Genomic DNA, 18,340 nt, shown 5'->3' with positions numbered 1-18,340 from the left:
ATAATCCGTTGCATGTGATGCGTACGATGCCGGGTTGTGGACGCGTACTTAAACAGGGCTTTTTAGCAAAAATCAAGCAATATTTGAAATTTAATGAAATAAAATATGAAAAGCATACTGAGATTGGATTTCTTTTTTGTTTCAGTGGACAAAGACGGACCGTCGCTGAGTACAATGATGCGACGTGAACTCGGTATGGATGGAAAGATACCAGAAGAAGAAATGTAAGTATCAGCCAAACATACATAAAAACAAACTTATCGTCACACCGCACCGTCCTTCCATTGGTGGTAAGCAGATACAAGGGAATGTAATACACGACATTCTTGACTCTCTTTTCAGTAAACAAGAGGATGGCAACCAAAGCGATGAGGAAATCGCGATGCAGCCTCTTTTACACGGCAAGGACTCTGAAAAGATATTTAAAGCTATCGAGTAAGTATTACTTTATTTTCCACTTCATTCTATTATTGTCGTACAAAACACAATAGCTTTTTATAATTATTTAAAGTTTATTTTGTGTCGTGATCAATGTTTTAATTTTATTTTTTAATCACGGCACATTAAAATTGTTTACCATTTTACAAATTTAGCACAGCGCCATCTTACATTTTTTATTTGAATTACCACGTTCGGTACAGACAAAGATCAGGTAAACACTTACAGTCACGTAAGACAGATGGCGTTAGTGGTGGATAAGGGGGTTTTGAACAGAAAATGGTCTTTATATTGTAATATCAGCTATAACAACGAATAATATTCGCAGAAAAACGTCCAACGATTTAATGCAGACTATGAGAAACAACTGTAAGTCCGTTTTAGTGTGTTGTGATTGTGTAGCTCTGACTTTTTCTATTATTATTTGCTATTATACTGTATATATAAATTGTGTGTGCATGATAATGTAAAACTATCTGAATATTTGTGTTACACACTGTTCTTTAATACTGCTACCTAGTGATTGATATGGTAAGAAAGAGGTAAGTTTAAGCATGAACCAATAAAACAATTACTTAATTATGAAAATATTGTTTTTTAATGACAATGCTCTGAGATTATTTGCATGCATACAAATGCATGCTAGTCATGAATGCTACCAAAGGCATGAATATTGTTGCAATATAAAAAAGTGTTATTAGAATAATAATTTATTTCGTTTGCCTGTTGGATAAACAAATAAATAAGTGAAGATTCCAGATTCAACGATTTATGGAGTTATTTGCGTAAATTGAAAACAGCGCCGTCTATATTCGTTTTCAAGTAACACAGATCTAATTGTACCGTGTTTCAGATCGTGACAAAAGGACGAGACCTCTCAACAACGTGCCTTATTGCATAGAGAATCCAGCGGAGAATCTTATTACTCGAGTAAGTTCTTTAAAGATAATATAAAATAAAATAAAAGGGATTGGAAATTGAAAGCTAATAATATGACTAAATTATTAGTAGCGGATAAAAGTGACATCAGGAATAGGAAGGACGCAGAAGGAAGAAAAGCAATTTATTTTATGATAAATAAATTAGTAATATAATATAACGTCTCACCTTTTATACCCGAAGGGGTATGCAGAGGTGCATACAATGTACACCCAATTTTCACCATTTGTGTTATAAGTCCCATGTAATAGGGGGTGAGCCTATTGCCATATACACACAATTCAATGCTTTGTCTGACCCGGGAATCGAACCCGAGACCCCATGTCACACTTGCGACCACTTGACCAACGAGGTAGTTTTTTGATAAGTAATAATATTTTTTGTATTTTTTAGCTACCTCATGGGGCATTACCTAGGTATTTCTAGATATTTACACTGAAACGTAGTTAGACGTAGCTAAAATACAACTAGTTTATTAAATTTCATTTTGTAGCAATTAGAAGACATCACTTTCGTAGAAATATCATCAGACATTGTTAATTATTATTAGTAATTGGATATTTTTAGTTTGTTTCTAAGTAATAAGAGTATTCTTTGTTTCATCATCATGATAGATTCAGAGGAACAGTGCCCTTTGATGAACTTGACCTTTAGCTTAATAGTGATTTGATCCGCGATCTGATCCGCTAGCCAACCGTAGTGATTTATAGTAAACTCCTCCTATACAATCGTGTGAGTGAGATTACTGGAGGCTCAATTATTTCCAACCTAACGCAACGCACGCGTAACGCCTCTCTCTGGTGTTTCAGTTGTCCATGGACGGTGGCTATTGCTTATTGTCAGGCTTATCCCATTAAAAAATATATAGAAAAAGCCCATAATCTAGGACTAAATTGTTATCATGTTGATATAAGGTCTATAATCGACTAATTCTATACAGGTACTGACAGAACAGGGGCTCGGCAAGTACTGTGACAAGGACTTCATTCAGAGCACTTCACGCGAGATGCAGGAAGCGCTCGACCTCACACAAGAGGAGATGGATACGTGAGATATATTGTTTTACTTATTATTTAGGACAGACAAATATTTAATTTTCTATATTTTCTGACTAGTTTCAAGTTTGTACGGAAGTTTTATGATACAAAAATGAAAATAAATATGGTTGGTATTTTAGCAACAATTTTATAAATAATCAAGTTTTGCTCTGTATTAAAAGATCATGGAAACAGTTAACAGATGGCGCTTAGTTAAAATTTTACTTGAGCAATAACTTTAACTATTTAGATTATACTTGTATTAAAACAAATAAATTGGTCATTGTAAGTAAATATTATCTGAACTAACATAATGCCGGTGTTTACAGCGCTGCCAATCAAATTATATTGCAAGAGAGAAGGATGGATGCTGCCCAGGGCAGGCCCAACGATGTGGTAAGTTGCTCTTATTCTTTTTAGCATTTACTTACAGTCTCACTTAGGCTAGGTTAATACTCTCCTCCAGGATCCTTATTAACCTAGTCTATTTTTCTTGTAGACTCCATAAAATTGCCTTCCCATGTGTTTCTAAGTTCTAGTGTCCCTTATCCACTCATAAAACTAGCAGATAATATTTGGTCTACTCATCAAAACAATAGGTTGTATAATGGGGCTTACCTTTTACTTATTAAATAAAGACGAAAAAAAAGAGTTTAGTATTAAAAATACGAGAGTACAAAGTACATTATATACTAACATTATATTCTTCTTACAGGAAAGCATATTGTCAAGACAATATCATCCCTTCCATCAACCTCCCATGCAACCCCCACCAAGGAAAAAATAGACCCCACGACTACTACATTTGGAATACTTTGTTACCCTCCCGGTTGACTACCGAGAGGGTTTGTTGCCCTCACCTGGGCTCGCAGGCCCACGGACCTTAGGGCTACAGGAGGACAAAAAAAAACTGATTTTTTGAAGAATATTTTGTAAATAATAGCTTTTGGCTTTAAAGGTCCCAATGTGTTTTTTCTAGAAATTTCCCCCTATGGGGCATGAAATGTTTGTGGTAAGAAATGAATTTTTAAATGAAACATTTTACCTAATATGTATACATAATATTGTACGCGGCTATGTGCCTTATATAAATATGGATAAAGGTGAAAATTGTGCCAAAAAACATGTTTTAATCGCCTTAAAATTTAAATATTGCGATATTTTCTGCTATAAAAAATATTATTAAATAATTAAAAGTATATAAATATAAATGGTATATAATATATAACGTGTAAAGATTATATGGGTATTATTTTCGAGTAAATCTAGTCATAATGTGCTTGCTTAAGTTTTATCGTGAAAGTTTACTTAGTATGGATAAATATTTTAAAATGATGTATTTTGTATGAAACTATACTTGTTATTGTGAATAAAATGTTGGAATGGATTTTAATTTTGTCGTTTCATTTATTTTTTTGTTATATTGACTACTTAGCTTCTGCCAGCAGGTTTGCTTGCTTTCCCGTAGGATAAAAAGTATCCTATCACCTAAATCAACCTATACCGTGTCTGTATACAAAATTTCATGAAAATCCGTTAAGTAGTTTCAGCGTGATTGACGGACAAACATCCAAACAAACAAATTTTCACATTTATAATGTTAGTGTGAGGGGTTGCTTATATAAAGAAATAGGTTGCGGTACAGACAAATATGCACGGTTCGGTACCAACTGTGCCGACACGGTAACTGTTTCTTTATAAGTTAGTGTATACTTGATTAGATTATATTGAAACACAATACCTGCACCGATCAGTACCGACCCGTACAGATTTGTCTGTACGGAAACCTGTTTCTTTAGGCAGTTGTCCCACCAACGGCGAGTGAACGACTAACTATCGGCTATTTTCTCGCTCAAGAAACGTACAATAGATATACTTTCCGTGTAAACAAAAGAGATGCATATACAAATAGTTGATCGCTGACTGTTCACACTGCCGGCGAGTGCTCGCTTCACTAGTTTGTTTTGTTTTGTTTCGTTTCACTAGTTCTAGTTCTACTCGTTACTCGTTCATCGTTGCCGGTGGGACAACTGCCTTAGGTATGTAACTACACGGTTGACTATTAACATAACTGACGAAACTTCTGCGTACTTTTAAACAAAACAAAACACACCTTATTTATTACCCAGATGGTCTATTTCAGTTTGTATCTAGTCTACATCATGTGGATTAGTACTGTCACCTTCTTCGTCCACGTCATCATCATCATCATCATCGTCTTCTACGTCATCAAAGGTATCATCATCATTGCCCACGTATTCACATTTGTTGTGTATATCTCCTTCAGCCAGTCCATCACTTACACCCTGGTTCTCCATCGCTCCACCTTTCTTTACTGCAGCTTTACTGGAATTTCTTAGAACAGTCTTCGCATCTTCAACAACAACATTTGAGCTAAAAGCAGCAGGGATTGTATTGTGAGTACTGCCTCTGCTATCATCAGCTTTCGGCTCTGGTTTTTCAATAAACTCCATCTTGTTTTCTAGTTCTTTCAACAGCGGACTTGTTCCCTGAGTGTTGAGTGTTATTTGTGTTTGCATTTTGTTATTTTTGATGCAGTTCGCAAAGTCGCTATTGCTGGCACTTGGTGCCGTTGGGCAGGGCATGTTGTTTGCGCAGGCGGGCTGTGTTTCAACTGGTGGTTCGCTTACATTATTCAGAGGCACAATTTCATAATTTCTTTTCCGCTTCGCACTATTTGGTGTTGTTTCTGGTGAAGTATCAATTTCTTTACTTAGTTTGGGTAAGAGGTTTCGTATTACAGTTTGTGTATTTGACTGAGGATTGTCTTTTATTATTATGCTTTCTTTTTGTGATGAAGGTTTATTTATTACATGTGTTGAAGAGCTTTTGCGTTGAGTTTCCTTTTCATCTTTATTATGAATGGACCTAGTACTGTCTTTACCAACAATTCTTCGTAAAGTTCTGAGTATACTGTAACTTTCACTAGATTTATCAGATATGTTTGAAATTGATGTATTCTCATCGCTAGAAGAAAGCATGTTTTGCATTGCATTTTTTATAGTTCTGATGACTGTTTTATGACCTGTCTTCTCTGTTTTATTTTCTTTGGACGTATCGGTTACTAATAGAGATGTGGTGGCGGTTTCTTTTTCACGATTCGCCTTTTTAATATTATCTTTGAGCGGCTTGCCAGAAGTATTAGCTTGCATAATAATGGTGGGATTACGATTTCGGTTTCCTGAAGTTACTGAAGCTTTTCCATTAAATTCCGTAGAGCCAAGATCGTTAAATTTTTTTTGTGTGTTATCATCATTTGTTTTATAGATTGAACATTTGGCATTTTGCGTTTTTATTTCGGTAGGTTTGTCGGTTATTGATAGGGTTGGTACTGAATGGTTGGTCCCAGAATCTTTTTCTTGATTTACCTTTTTAATATTATCTTTAAGCGGATTGCTAAGAGTATTAGCTTGCATAATTATGGTGGAGTTACGATTTTGCTTATCTAAAACCGCAGACGAATTGCCATTCGAGTCTGTAGAGTCAGGATCCTTCAATTTTGTTTGTATTTTATCATCATCGTTCGTTTTAATTTCAGGTTCTTCTTTGACGTCTACTGGAAAATTAACATTAAGCTCTTCTTGAGTGTTAATGTTCAAAGCATCCAATGACTCTATAAAAACATTTTTTATTAAATGAGTTTTAGGGCTATCTGACGGTTTAAAAGAAGGATCGTTTAAAGGTTTCGGTGGACTGTCGCTAATGGACTCTATGTCATCTAAATCGTCTTCATCATCCCACAGCATGGAAAAATTGCGTCTGACATCGTCCAAAGTGCCATTTTCTGGATCGGATATTTTTATTAAATTAGCCATATTTTCTGCAAACATTTTTGCCTGTGCTTCTAGCACACTATCATTTTTTATGATTATAGGAAAGACATCAGGATTGTGTGGACCTTTTGAAAGTTTGAAACCTCTCTTTTTATCCTTCTCATCATCATTTTTAACTGGTGAATGGTTTGCTTCCTTGTTGATATTAATGTTTTCGTCGGCATCGTCATCCTCATCATCGTTCTCAGTTAGAAAGTTTGCTTCAAAGTTTGGCAGTGGTTTGTTCGCAGACTTTGTCATCTCAACTATTTCAGATTGCAACTTTTTAATTAGGGTTTCTAGTTCAGTTATCTCTCTATCAATATTGTGACAGCTGTTAGTAGACATCTCATGTCGATGGTTTGTTGAATGAATAGTTAGCCTTCTGCCTTCAATTAAATCATCGTCAGAATCTTTCGGGATTTCTAAATTGAGTCTATCGATAAGAGAGTCAACACGAGAACCACGTGGACTGTGGTTTGAGTGTTTATCTTTGTCGTCAGCCATTATTCTAAGTATCTTTTCATTCTTGCCTTGCACTCTGCGATTTTCGCTCTTCTTTCTTGTTGTTCACAGGGATCTAGTTCTGGAGGTGGTGGTGGGGGTGGGGGTGGTTCACAGTTTGGTTTAGCTTGATCAGGATTATTATTTTCTAAGTCACGTATTTTGTCACAGAGGGATTGTCCTGGGAGTTGTGGTTTTATCATGCACGTGAATCGTAATGCATCTAAAATTGCCTGTTCGCATTTGAATGCACTAGGATCTATTGGTGGGTTTTTGATTTTTTCTAAACACAAACAAGCTGGTTCTTTACTTTTGCAAATCTTTTTCTCCGGTTCTGGCGGTGTTGGACAAATTACTTTTTTTACACATTTTTTCTTAGCGGCTTGTTCTCTCTTCTTTTTTTCGAGTTCACACGGATCTATGGGGTCCTCATCTGTTGTGAATAAAGTGGTGTTTTAGTTATAAATTACATTCATGGTATAAACTATCTGTGAGAAGTGGGTGTACACAGTGGCATTACGTGCCATAATGTGCATCTCTGCCTACCCCTTCGGGGATTAAAGACGTGACGATATGTATGTATGTATGTATGTATATAAACTATCTCACTGGTCCGTGGTCGCATGAATGAATTACATCATTATTTTGTTTCTCGTTATTTGAAGATAACAAGCGGATTTTAGGCAATGCAATCTCACAACGTGATTGCTAATGGAAGCTTAAGTGTTATTTCTTTAAATATTTGTAGTTAAGAGTTAATTTAAAAGACATAGCATGAGAGATGGAAGTGGAAATCTCGGCAGGTAGCAAAAGAGTGATAAAACCTACGAAGCTACAACATAATTACCTTTCACAACTACGTCTGGTACACATTTCTTGTAGAACATTATTTACTGGGAAATTTTTCCAATTCCATTTTTTAAGATTTGCATCACCATGTGACTTGCGTTCTAGATGAATGTGTCAAAATATTTGATAATTCTATGAAGCCGACTGCCAGCGACATTTCAATGAAAAGAGGCTTACCGTAGAAGGACAGTTGGGTAGGCAGAAGTGTGTAGTCTGGAAGAGGTACAACATCTAGACTTCTAAACTAAAAAGTAAAATTGAAGTACCTGTTTGTAATAATGATATAACCTCTTTTTACTACATGTATATGTATACGTACGATACTTACTACAAAATAACATTTCGCCACTTTTTGACAGTCTGTCTGTTTGTTCCGGCTAATCTCTGACATGGCTGGACCAATTTTGACGGGTAGATAGCTGATGTACAAGAAGTAAGGTAACTTAGGCTTCTCTTTATTGAGATGTTTTTTTTCACATATAAAACTCATCTTATTTCATAAGCCATTATTTTACGCGGACAAAATTGCGGACAACAGCTAGTTATTTATATATGATACAATCAAACATGATTTATAGAAGGATATAATTATAGGACAAGACAATCAGCGAGGCGACACCGCTTCATGGTAGATATCCCACCCACTCGCACGAAGCGCTTCGCTTCCAGCTTCCTTGTGCGAACTGCTAGGGAGTGGAACTCCTTTCCGGAGTCCGTGTTTCCTGATGGGTATAACCTGGGTGTCTTCAAGGCCCGAGTGAATAGGTTGCTTATGGGCAGACGTGCTCCACCGTAGGCCGCTTCATCACTTACCATCAGGTGAGATAGCGGCCAAACGTCGACCCATTAAATGTAAAAAAAAGGATTCAAGGACGCTGAAAAACGGAACGTTGCAACGTCTTTGGTAACACTGTCAAGTGTTGTTCTTTGGGCGGTGCTGATAGCTTACCATCAGGTGATCCGTCTGTTCGTTCGCCTTCTATTCTATGAGAAATATTATGAAATTCTATGAAAAAAAAATACAAAATTCTAGTCAAAATGTGAAAGTTTGTAAATTTTCTTCACGTCAATCACGTTAAAATGGCCAAATGGATCGAGATGAAATTTGGAACAGGGATAGATTATGGTCTGGAATAACATATTATAGGGTTTGACTGCACGATCAGCGCAGTGGCTGGGGAACCGACTGCCGCGCAACGTGTAGCGGGTTTGATTCCTGCACGGAACAACTCTTTGCGTGATCCATAAATCGTTATTTTGGGTCTAGGTGTTATGTATACCTGATACGTGCGATTTCTATGTTTGTAAACGCACCCACGACACAGGTAGTGTGGGGCAACGTTTTAAAAAAATATTTATTCCACGGGAACGTGGAAGAAGCCAGCTAAAGAAGAAAAGGAAAAGTCAGAAGCAAGTTAACGAAAAAAAAAGACAATTTATGTGACACTCAATGCGTTTATTGTTCTACTGTATTATAATTATATGTTGAAGTCCAGGTTTGAAGAGATTGGTCTCCTAGGCCATTCAGGGTTTTTGATTCTGTGGTAGCTCAGACTAGGCATGCGGTAAGAATTCTTCATATTCTTCTTATTTAAAGAAGGAAGGACGTCACAACGTTGCTGCGGACCAGCTTGGGAGAAGATAATGGTGTTCGTGTTGGAACCTCCCGTGTCCATAGCTGGTGACAAGGTAAAGACATTGTTATTACAACTTAACAAAGACTAGCCTTACTATTTATTTCAAATTCTCAGCAAGGTTCCAACTGTTATCATTTCTAAGTCCTACAGTTTTTAAATACAATGACTTATGTGTTATCCACGAAAAAGTACACCTTGTGCCAATCTCTTGTTGCTGCAAATCTTTATTTTTTCGTCTGCAGTCTTCCTTACATTATCCTGAATAGTGCTCCAGTAATATGGAATCATAAATTCTTAGCCAACTGCTTTAGATTGGAAAACATTGTTAGTTTTAGAGGAACCAAATACTCTGAATAAAATTTTCACTTTACTTTAAGTGACTGTACTGAATAAATTATGTATGGCGCTAATAGTGGCAAATTTCACCAAAGTTGGCGCATTTAATAAGGATTATAAAATGGTATAGCACTTTGCACATTATTTCAAATTCTCTAACAATATGATGTTTATAGTGCATCAAACACATTATCAAATGTGTAGTAAAATCAAAAGGAACGGACGCGGCAGATATCGACGCGGTAGTGGTATGGTGTACATGAGCCCTTACGTACAGTTACTCGTCATTGCTCCATCAAAAAAAAAACCTTGTGATCAAATGCGGGATGAAGCATCAAATATTCTTTAGTTTGTCGAGAAAGAGTTATTTGCAACGTTACAAGGAATTGCAAAATTTTAAAATACAAAATATATATATATATATATATATACATAACTAGCAAACTCGGCGAACTCCGTTTCGCCACCAATGATTTTCCCTGTTTTCCTACTTTTCTTTTTAATTTTTCCTGATTTTTTTTTGCTATAAACCTCACGGAGCCGGAGACCTTTCCAAAGAATGCAAAACCGTGGAAATCGGTTCGTGCGTTCTGGAGTTATAGCGTCAGGAAGGAAAACCCGACTTATTTTTATATAATAGATATAAAAATAGGAGCCGACCCGTACCGGGAGCATGGTCCAAACTACCGGTGGTTAGGGCTCCAGAGACTGAAACCTCCTCACAATACGTGCCATTTTTACGTTGCACATACATTCATACATAACCTCACGCCTGTCTTCCATGGCAGAGACAATGGAACGCCAATTGTTACGAACCTTACACACCTCTTTCGTTCTTTCAATTTGGCCCTTCTTTTATATATCGCCAATTTGGTCGTTATGTAGTAAATTGTATGAATGAATAAACTTACAGGACTCTAAGTCTGGGTTTTTCAATCTCTCGTAACATAGAAATGGTCGGAGGTAAGTTCCTCCTGTGCAAGAACGGCAGTTGGCAAGGCCTTCAGTTGCAGATTGATTCTTCAAGTTGCAGTACCTTACTTTTATATTGTCTCCCATCTTGAATTCTGTATATAGACAAACGATAAACCACATTCATTATTATGTTTTTTGGCTTATTCAAGTAATTATTTGACGAGGAACTTGACTAGTTTTAAGGCATGCTAGAGCTATGCAATTTGAATAATTCTTTTTGTGTTGGATAGTGCATTTATCGAGGAGGTTGTAAGACATCACGCTGGGACTAATAAGAGCCAAGCAGAGTGTGAGGGCTAGTAGAGAATAAATCCGTCTGCGAACGATATAAAAATAGGTTACCTTTTATGTAAATCGTAATAAGACCTTTTTAAATAGCTAAAGCAGGCGTTTTAGGTAAATTTTCTTCTCAATGAGCGTTTTTGTTGTGGTTGGTATTGTATGTTTTCTGAGTTCTGGACATTGCAGCAAGGGTTTTCAGCAGTGCACTGGCATGATGGAGGGGCTGATGGTTTGGGGATCTGGTGCTTCTCTTCAGAAATCAACTCCTCGGAGTATGGCATCACGCAGGGGAGGCATTTACTCTTCCTTTTCTTGCAGTTCTTTGTGCATGGCTCATCTTCAGACATTTTCAATTATTTTTTGTAACCATTTTTGATGAAATTTTTTGAATTTGATTGGGGAGGCCGGTTTTGAACAGTTTTGAATGTCACCTGATCTATTTTTTTGAGTTGTGTTTTGGTTCGGCTGGCTGACGGACAGAGATTTTTGGCCAGTATTTTTGTTTTATTTTATTCTTTTTTAAACTGCAAGTAAAATTGACAGAACACGCCCTTGTTATGTGTGTAAGAAGGTTTTACTGCCTTTGTTTTTTTACTTCTTTTGAGTTTGGTACATTTGGTATTAGTTCTTGATGCAGAAACAAGACGACGATATTAAAAGCACTTTTACTAAAGTGCTTCTTCTTACTTGATTAGTTTAGGTTAGAACCATCTGTGTTAAAAAACGCCTTGGCGGATTAGTTTGCAGGTGGACAAATCTTTTCACCTGAGTTCTTATTTTGCCTGTACCTAGAGCTATATTGGTGCCAACATGGGGAGCAGAAAAATGGTAGCTCCCATTTTCACTACCGATCCGATTCCGCGCCATGTTCCTCACTCATGCATGAAGCCTCGTCCCCACTAGGACCATTTATCGAGCGACATGTATTGTATGAAATTGTTCCTTGTCGCACAGTCAACAATGTCGCGGCGATGTCGTCCGACGTCTCCCGACATCGTCCGGCATCGCCTAATGTCTCTAAAATATACCATAACGTAGAAGAGGTATTATCAAACGAACAAATACTTCACAATAAGGAAGGTCCAACGTCTATACACTACAAATGAAACAAAAAATAGCAACACGAAAGATTTATTTAATCGATAATCTTATTTATAAGATCCTCATCACTCTCAGAGCTTAAAGATCCAGAGTAGGACGAAGTGGATCGAATTTCTCTTTCTTGCTTATCATCTTCACCGAATATAGACCAGATTTTATCCTTGATTGTTGTGAAAACATTAACCTCAAGAGGATTTATAATTATATTTTCCACATCTCTTGGTTTAGTTGGTTTCGGAACGTCATACTCAGAACTATCATCATTATAACTTCGTTTAATTTGTGGTGGTATCTCAAAAATGAGTGACCTGCTGATCATTGATGCAACAGAGTTGACTTTTTCGAGTGCTGCTCCTAAATACCCGCTTGCGGTGCTGGGAAAAGGTTCTGGCGGTTTGCATGGTGGTAAATTTATTTGTTCTGGAAAGTTGTTTAGGTTAATGACGCTGAATCGCCTCAGATTACTGTTGCTAGTTGCATTATCTGGTTCGTCGCTTACTTTCTTTGGCGGTGGACAGTCGCTCGACGAAAACGCATTCGAGGCTGATTTTTTCAGCTTTTCCAACTGTTTAGAACTTTCGGTAGATATAACAGAAACAGCGTCTTGTGTAGTTCTAAAAACTGTGCACATTAAATCTTTCATTGCACATTTGAGGGTATTTATAGTTATATTATGTGCGTCCATTGTTTCTTTACCGAGCAAAGAACCACTTCCTTTCGGGTTACAGTTTGCTGGTTTTTTAAAAGTCTGTCTACGTTTTGATTTGTCATCATTCCCACAGGAGCAGCCCCCACCACCGGCATTGGTCACACGTGGTTTATAGCAATCTTTTGCATTTTCTACTTGTACTAGCTGACTTGCTATTCCATCACTGCATGGGCCTTTGGGACTGAATTTTAAGTCAGAACTTGTGTCGTTGTTCTTTTTAGGGGAAGATGTCTTATTTTCAGAGTCGGTCTCAGAACATTTTGATTCTTTAGCAGGAATTTCGGTAGGACACGGTTTGTATTTGCTTGGTGGGTTCTCACTTGGTTTGTCATCCATTCCCGATATTTTAGTAGAACACGGCGTAGGAGGGCAAGGTCTAGATGCACTCTGCTTAGCAGGACACTCCTCAACAGGACACTGGTGAGCAGGACACTGCTTTTGAGAGCTCGGCTCTGGAGGACACGGCCTAGGACACGGTTGAGGAGGACACTGCTTGGCAGGACACGGCTGAGGAGAGCACTGTTTTGGTGGCGGAGGGCAAGAAGATGTGGTGGAAGACTTCTTATTAGGACAAGTGTTAGGAGAACACGGTTTTGGCTCCGCTGGTGGGCAAGAAGATGTGGCAGAAGACTTTTTAGCAGGACAAGTCTTAGGAGAACACGGTTTTGGCTCCGGTGGTGGGCAAGAAGATGAGGCGGAAGACTTCTTAGCAGGGCAAGTGTTAGGAGAACACGGTTTTGGCTGCGGTGGTGGGCAAGAAGATGTGGCGGAAGACTTCTTAGCTGGACAAGTCTTAGGAGAACAAGAAGATGAAGATTTTTTCGACGGTGGACAAGAAGAAGAAGATGAAGATGCAAGCTTTTTAGCCGGACACGGCTTAGGAGCACACGGTTTTGGCTCCGGTGGGCAAGGAGATGGAGGGGGACACTGCTTCGGCTCAGGAGGGCACTTTTTTTTAGGAGGAGGACACTGTTTAGGAGGACACGGTTTTGGCTCCGGCGGGCACGGAGATGGAGGGGGACACTGCTTCGGCTCCGGCTTAGGAGGACACGGCTTAGGAGGACACGGCTTAGGAGGGCACGGCTTAGACTTAGGAGGAGAAGCTTTTGGTTTACAACAACACGATGAGGAAGAGGCAGGAGGAGGAGGGGGAGAAGCTTTTGGTTTACAACAACACGATGAGGAAGAGGCAGGAGGAGGAGGGGGGGAAGGAGAAGCTTTTGGTTTACAACAACACGATGAGTCAGGGGCAGGGGAAGGAGGGGGACTAGGAGGTTTCTCACAACAACACGGTTGATTACCGTCTGAAGGCTTCACTTTTTTTAAACAAGCTTCGGATACAGTTTTTACCTTATTAAATAATTTTGTTATACAACTATCATCACTTCCGGATTTATTGCAGCAATTTGATTCTATACCTGCTGGCCAGTCTGAATTATTAGATTGATCTTCTTTACCTATTAGGCACACACAACAACACTTATCCTCAGCTTTTTTCCCATCTTTAGCCTTAGGACAACCTGGACATAAACTAGGATCTGTTATTTCTACGCAAATTTTTGGTTGTGGTTGACCTGGACACAGTCTAAAATTTGGTTTAGGGCCTGAGTTCTTTTCTTTCTTCTTGTCTTTGTCTTTTTTTGAACAATCACAACATTTCTTAGGAGCCTTTGGTGGTGGTTCAACGTCACAGCTATCTTCTTGTGCACAAGGATCAGATTCGTCTAAATCAGAAGAACAGTTGTTCGAGCATTCTTTAGGTGGCGGTCGTTGGCCGTCTTTTTTGTCCGGTGAAGGCACTTCGTAGCAAGGTGGGTTTTCAGGAAACTCTTCCTTAGCAGCTTTTATTGCATCGTTGATAAGAAATTGTGCAGAATTCGGACAATCTGGTGCGTAAGGTTGTAAATATGGTTTTATAACTTCTTTGCAATACCTGTATTTATTTGAGGAAGTGTCTTCATTTAGATGGTTCTTGTGTGGGTGGGCTTCTTCAGTGAGAGATTCTTTGACTATCGTAACAGATGTTGGTTTTTCGGGGTCCTGTATAATTTGACAAAATGAAAATACTTTTAATGTTCCTTCCTCATCATCCTTTTTCTCTAGTTCTCTTGGAAGCGGTAATTTAAAATTTTTCTCTGAGCATTTAGTATCCTTTACCTGTTTAGTTTGAGTTTCTTTATCAATGGCTTTGAACATAGAACCAACATCGCAATGTTCATTCGCCAAGTTTTCGAGATGCATAATATTTAAAAATTCGAATTTAATCGAAACTAGGATAAAGTGCTTATCTGACTTACATTTTGCTGGGTATCACAGAGCTTATTATATTATTTTGCTTTACGTTGCTGATTTTGGTGCCATTTTTCTGGCTTTGGTTTATTCTGTTTGACAAAAGTGTATAATAATGTGTCATGTCAATTATTCTACAAGTTTCTGATCAACAAAAAGGTTATTATTATGATTGTAGGTAACGGTAACTGGCACAGCTGGTTTAAAAATTAAGTTGTTAAAAGAGTTTTATACATCTGTGTAATATTAATTGTATTTAATTTTTTATCTATTTCAGTTTTAAGTTAGTTTTTATTCCTTTTTTTAGGTATTTTTAAGTTGTAAATAATGTGTAAGTAATCGTAATAATTTACTTCGAATAAACTTCTTTTCATCTGTGGTAATTTCTCGTGTTTTTTTTTTGTTTGACTACAAAAAAATAACGCGAGAAATTACTGTGCGTCGCATTGGAAGAAATGAACTAACTTAGGATAAGGCCCCATCGCAGGATTAGTGCGTCATCGCAGCGTCGTTTTACGTTATATATTTTTATGATACACCCGATTAGACCGTTCGCTATGACCGTGTCCTAATAAAAGTGTGGAAGAGCCATGCTTCGGCACGAATGGGCCGGCTCGACTGGAGTGATACCACGGCCTCACAGAAAACCGACGTGAAACAACGCTTGCGTTGTGTTTTGTTGTGTGAGTGAGGTTACCGGAGGCCCATTTCCCTCTTCCCAATCTTCCTCATCCCCGATTCCCGAACAATAACTCTTAAATTCCTAACTCCCAAAAAGCCGGCAACGCACTTGTAACGCCTCTGGTGTTTCAAGTGTATGGACACTGGAGCATGGAGCAATCGCGATTGCTTACCATCAGGTAATACCTACGTCTGCTCGATTACCGGCGTGTTTAATAAAAAAAAGTACACGTGGGTATCTATCTATTGCGAAGGATGATCTAAGACACAGCAGTGTGAGTCGGGGGTCGTGGTACACCACAACCACAACGTGGTACGCTACAGCGTACAATGCGTTGTTCCATCGCGACGATGTACGCGAAGCAACGCAGCGCATCGCATTAATGGAGCCTCGCCCTTACCAAAACGTTGACCGTAGCTACTTTGAGAGCGTAGTTACTGCTGTTTACTGCCCCAAAGAGAAGATATAAAGGAACTTTGCTTTTAATTTTAGTTTAACTACCTTTAAAATTAACAGCAGCTCTTACTTTTAGTGAAATCAGTCAAAATCTAACAAATCTATTTTATTATGAGTAGCGTGCGCACACGCCCAGCCAACGCAGCATAGCCATCGTGCAGCACGATGTTGGTTGTGCGACGTCGCCGCGTCTGCGCACGCTGCTCATGATAAAGAGTCCACCTGTAACTCGAAATTAGTAGAACTTTTCCATTGATCAACGTGAGTTTACTCACATGATTTTTAGTTAATTTAGTATGTCTCACGATAGTTATTATAAAAATGTATTTTACTTCTGTTATAAAAAATTAAAAAAATTTTTCGGATCGTAATTCATGTATTGGTACTGCTCTACTATAATATATACTTGATTACATGTCGATTACAATTGGTCTGGTATGGTCCAGTAGCGTCTTTACTCCTGGAATTTTTATTATTTTGTTTGTCACCTACGTTTTTGTTATTTGTTTGTAAAAGTTGTGGTGTATATCATATAACGGTTCCCATCTTTGATTATTAGTCGTCTTCGCAAGCGTCTTTAGACTTCTTCGCCTTCGCTGCAGTTTGGCCGCAGGTGGGTTGTTTGGCAGCCTTACATAGTTCCAAATGTTCTTTCTTGAGCCTTTCTCTTTGATCAGGTGTCACGGGAGTATTTGCGCAAGTCTTTTCTTCCTCACACTCATTACCTTTTCCTTTTTTCTTCTTCTTTTTGCCTGTTTCCTCTGTAAATTTGCAAGGGTCAATGTCTTGGGGTGGACAGTAATGTTCCTCTGGGGGTGGACAATTCGTTTCTTCTTTAACTGGTGGGCACCCATCATCTTCTTCATCCATATTTGTTTTGGTTCTAAAAATAGTTAGCCTGTGGAATGGAATTGTGGTATTTTGTTTAACTAGATATTGTTGAAATTTTGCGAGAGTTTTGATGGATTGAAATGTTTTGTGTTTGGACTATATTTTATTGCAGTTTTGTGACGGATGACGGTTTTGATAGATGGAAGTTTTTTTTAAGTTTGGATAGTTTTGGTTGCTGTGAAAAGTTTTATTACTTACAATGCTGGCCAGTATTTTGCGATCATGTCTGTTTTTGCTGGAATCTTTACGAAGGATTTAATTTTTTCTATCTTTATAGATCTGATTGATAAAATGGATGTGTAACACAGCGCCGCGGCCTCACCAGCAGGGGCCGGTTAAATATTTTTTTATATCTGATAGGTCGATGTTTGGCCGCTATCTCGCCTGGTGGTAAGTGATATTTGACCTCAAAGTCAAAATAGTTAGTTATTGTTTGAATATCAATATTTTACAATACAAGTGCTGTTGCGGCCGTCGTGTAGTGATGATTAAATAGTATGCATTTGTTATAGATAGCTAATGTGTTAAGAAGTAACTTAAGCTACTTTTATATTACAAAAAAATAATCTTTTAGGAAATACAAAAAATCTGTTAGAAGTCAGTATTCGGTCAACACCTAGTATAAAATAAAACACTGCACGGTTGGTGCGGTGGCTGGGCAACTGGCTGCCGTACAACGTGTAGCGGGTTCGATTTCCGCACGGAACAATTCTTTGTGTGATCCACAATCTATTGTTTCGGGTCTGGGTGTGATGAGTATGTGAAATTGTATGTTTGTAAACGCACCCACGACACAGGAGAAAATCCTAAAGTGGGGCAACGTTTTTTTAAAAAAGAAAACAACAAAATAGCAATCAATACTTTATTTCATTCAATTTAACAAGATGTTTGACAAAGCTTGTTGCTCAAATATATACCCAATTTGAAGAATGATAGAATTGTAATTACAACTGACTGATAGAAAATTGTCGCATTATAGATACTTGAGCTTTCATCATCGTACGCGTAATAACTCATGAATGGAATGGTTTGTTCTGCCGAACCAAACGCTTCTATCATGGATAAGGCAACATAAATAAGTATATGCCTTGCTACTGACATTGTTAAAGGCAACTATAATCTTTTAAATGTCCATCTCCAGTTTTCTTCTTCCAAAAATCTTAGGTGCTTTTAAGAATACACTGAATTTCTTCATCACATCTGTTGTCTGTCTAGCTGTTATCGTTCTGAGCCTTTATGCTCTATTTCTTTGATGTTATAAAGTATGGTAGTTATGCCTCTGTTATTTATCTTTTCCCGTAAATTTGATTTAGGACTTTTGTCCTGTCTTTTTCTCTCTATCACGAAGGTGGGTTCTCGTGGGTTGGTGGTTGTTTATTCTT

At 38.0% G+C, this 18,340-nt stretch overlaps 3 protein-coding genes across 11 annotated transcripts in view; 1 reads left to right on the top strand and 2 right to left on the bottom strand.

Moving 5' to 3' along the window:
• Nucleotides 1-3,807, top strand: part of LOC118280604 (muscle calcium channel subunit alpha-1) — a 60,490-nt gene extending 56,683 nt beyond the window's left edge. For 6 of the 9 annotated variants that reach the window (XM_050699427.1, XM_050699426.1, XM_050699428.1 and 3 more), the window contains 7 exons: nucleotides 146-224; nucleotides 343-435; nucleotides 767-807; nucleotides 1,292-1,368; nucleotides 2,318-2,424; nucleotides 2,744-2,810; nucleotides 3,130-3,807. In XM_050699427.1, the coding sequence (XP_050555384.1) occupies nucleotides 146-224; nucleotides 343-435; nucleotides 767-807; nucleotides 1,292-1,368; nucleotides 2,318-2,424; nucleotides 2,744-2,810; nucleotides 3,130-3,201 (536 nt within the window). In that variant the 3' untranslated portion in view covers nucleotides 3,202-3,807. Of the gene's footprint in view, nucleotides 1-145; nucleotides 225-342; nucleotides 436-766; nucleotides 808-1,291; nucleotides 1,369-1,770; nucleotides 1,794-2,317; nucleotides 2,425-2,743; nucleotides 2,811-3,129 lie in introns of those variants that run through there. The other 3 variants (XR_007706115.1, XR_007706116.1, XR_007706117.1) reach the window with 3 other exon arrangements.
• Nucleotides 3,808-4,528: 721 nt separating this feature from the next.
• LOC118280782 (protein PFC0760c-like) lies at nucleotides 4,529-7,638 on the bottom strand. The gene is made up of 3 exons (XM_035601157.2): nucleotides 7,599-7,638; nucleotides 6,985-7,184; nucleotides 4,529-6,817 (listed from the first exon to the last, which is right to left on the bottom strand). The coding sequence occupies exons 1-3, from the start codon at nucleotides 7,636-7,638 to the stop codon at nucleotides 4,565-4,567; spliced, it is 2,493 nt and encodes an 830-aa protein (XP_035457050.2). The 3' UTR covers nucleotides 4,529-4,564.
• A 4,307-nt stretch (nucleotides 7,639-11,945) lies between these two features.
• Nucleotides 11,946-15,054, bottom strand: LOC118280727 (uncharacterized). Its single transcript, XM_035601066.2, has one exon. It carries the CDS (start codon nucleotides 14,879-14,881, stop codon nucleotides 11,966-11,968), a length of 2,916 nt encoding a protein of 971 aa, XP_035456959.2. The 5' UTR covers nucleotides 14,882-15,054; the 3' UTR covers nucleotides 11,946-11,965.
• Between the last annotated feature and the right edge of the window lie 3,286 nt (nucleotides 15,055-18,340).

This window comes from Spodoptera frugiperda, chromosome 16 (assembly GCF_023101765.2).
Source record: "Spodoptera frugiperda isolate SF20-4 chromosome 16, AGI-APGP_CSIRO_Sfru_2.0, whole genome shotgun sequence".
In the NCBI taxonomy this organism is placed as follows: domain Eukaryota; kingdom Metazoa; phylum Arthropoda; class Insecta; order Lepidoptera; family Noctuidae; genus Spodoptera; species Spodoptera frugiperda.
The sequence above is the reverse complement of the archived record's forward strand: the minus strand, read 5'-3'. Positions and strand labels throughout refer to the sequence as shown.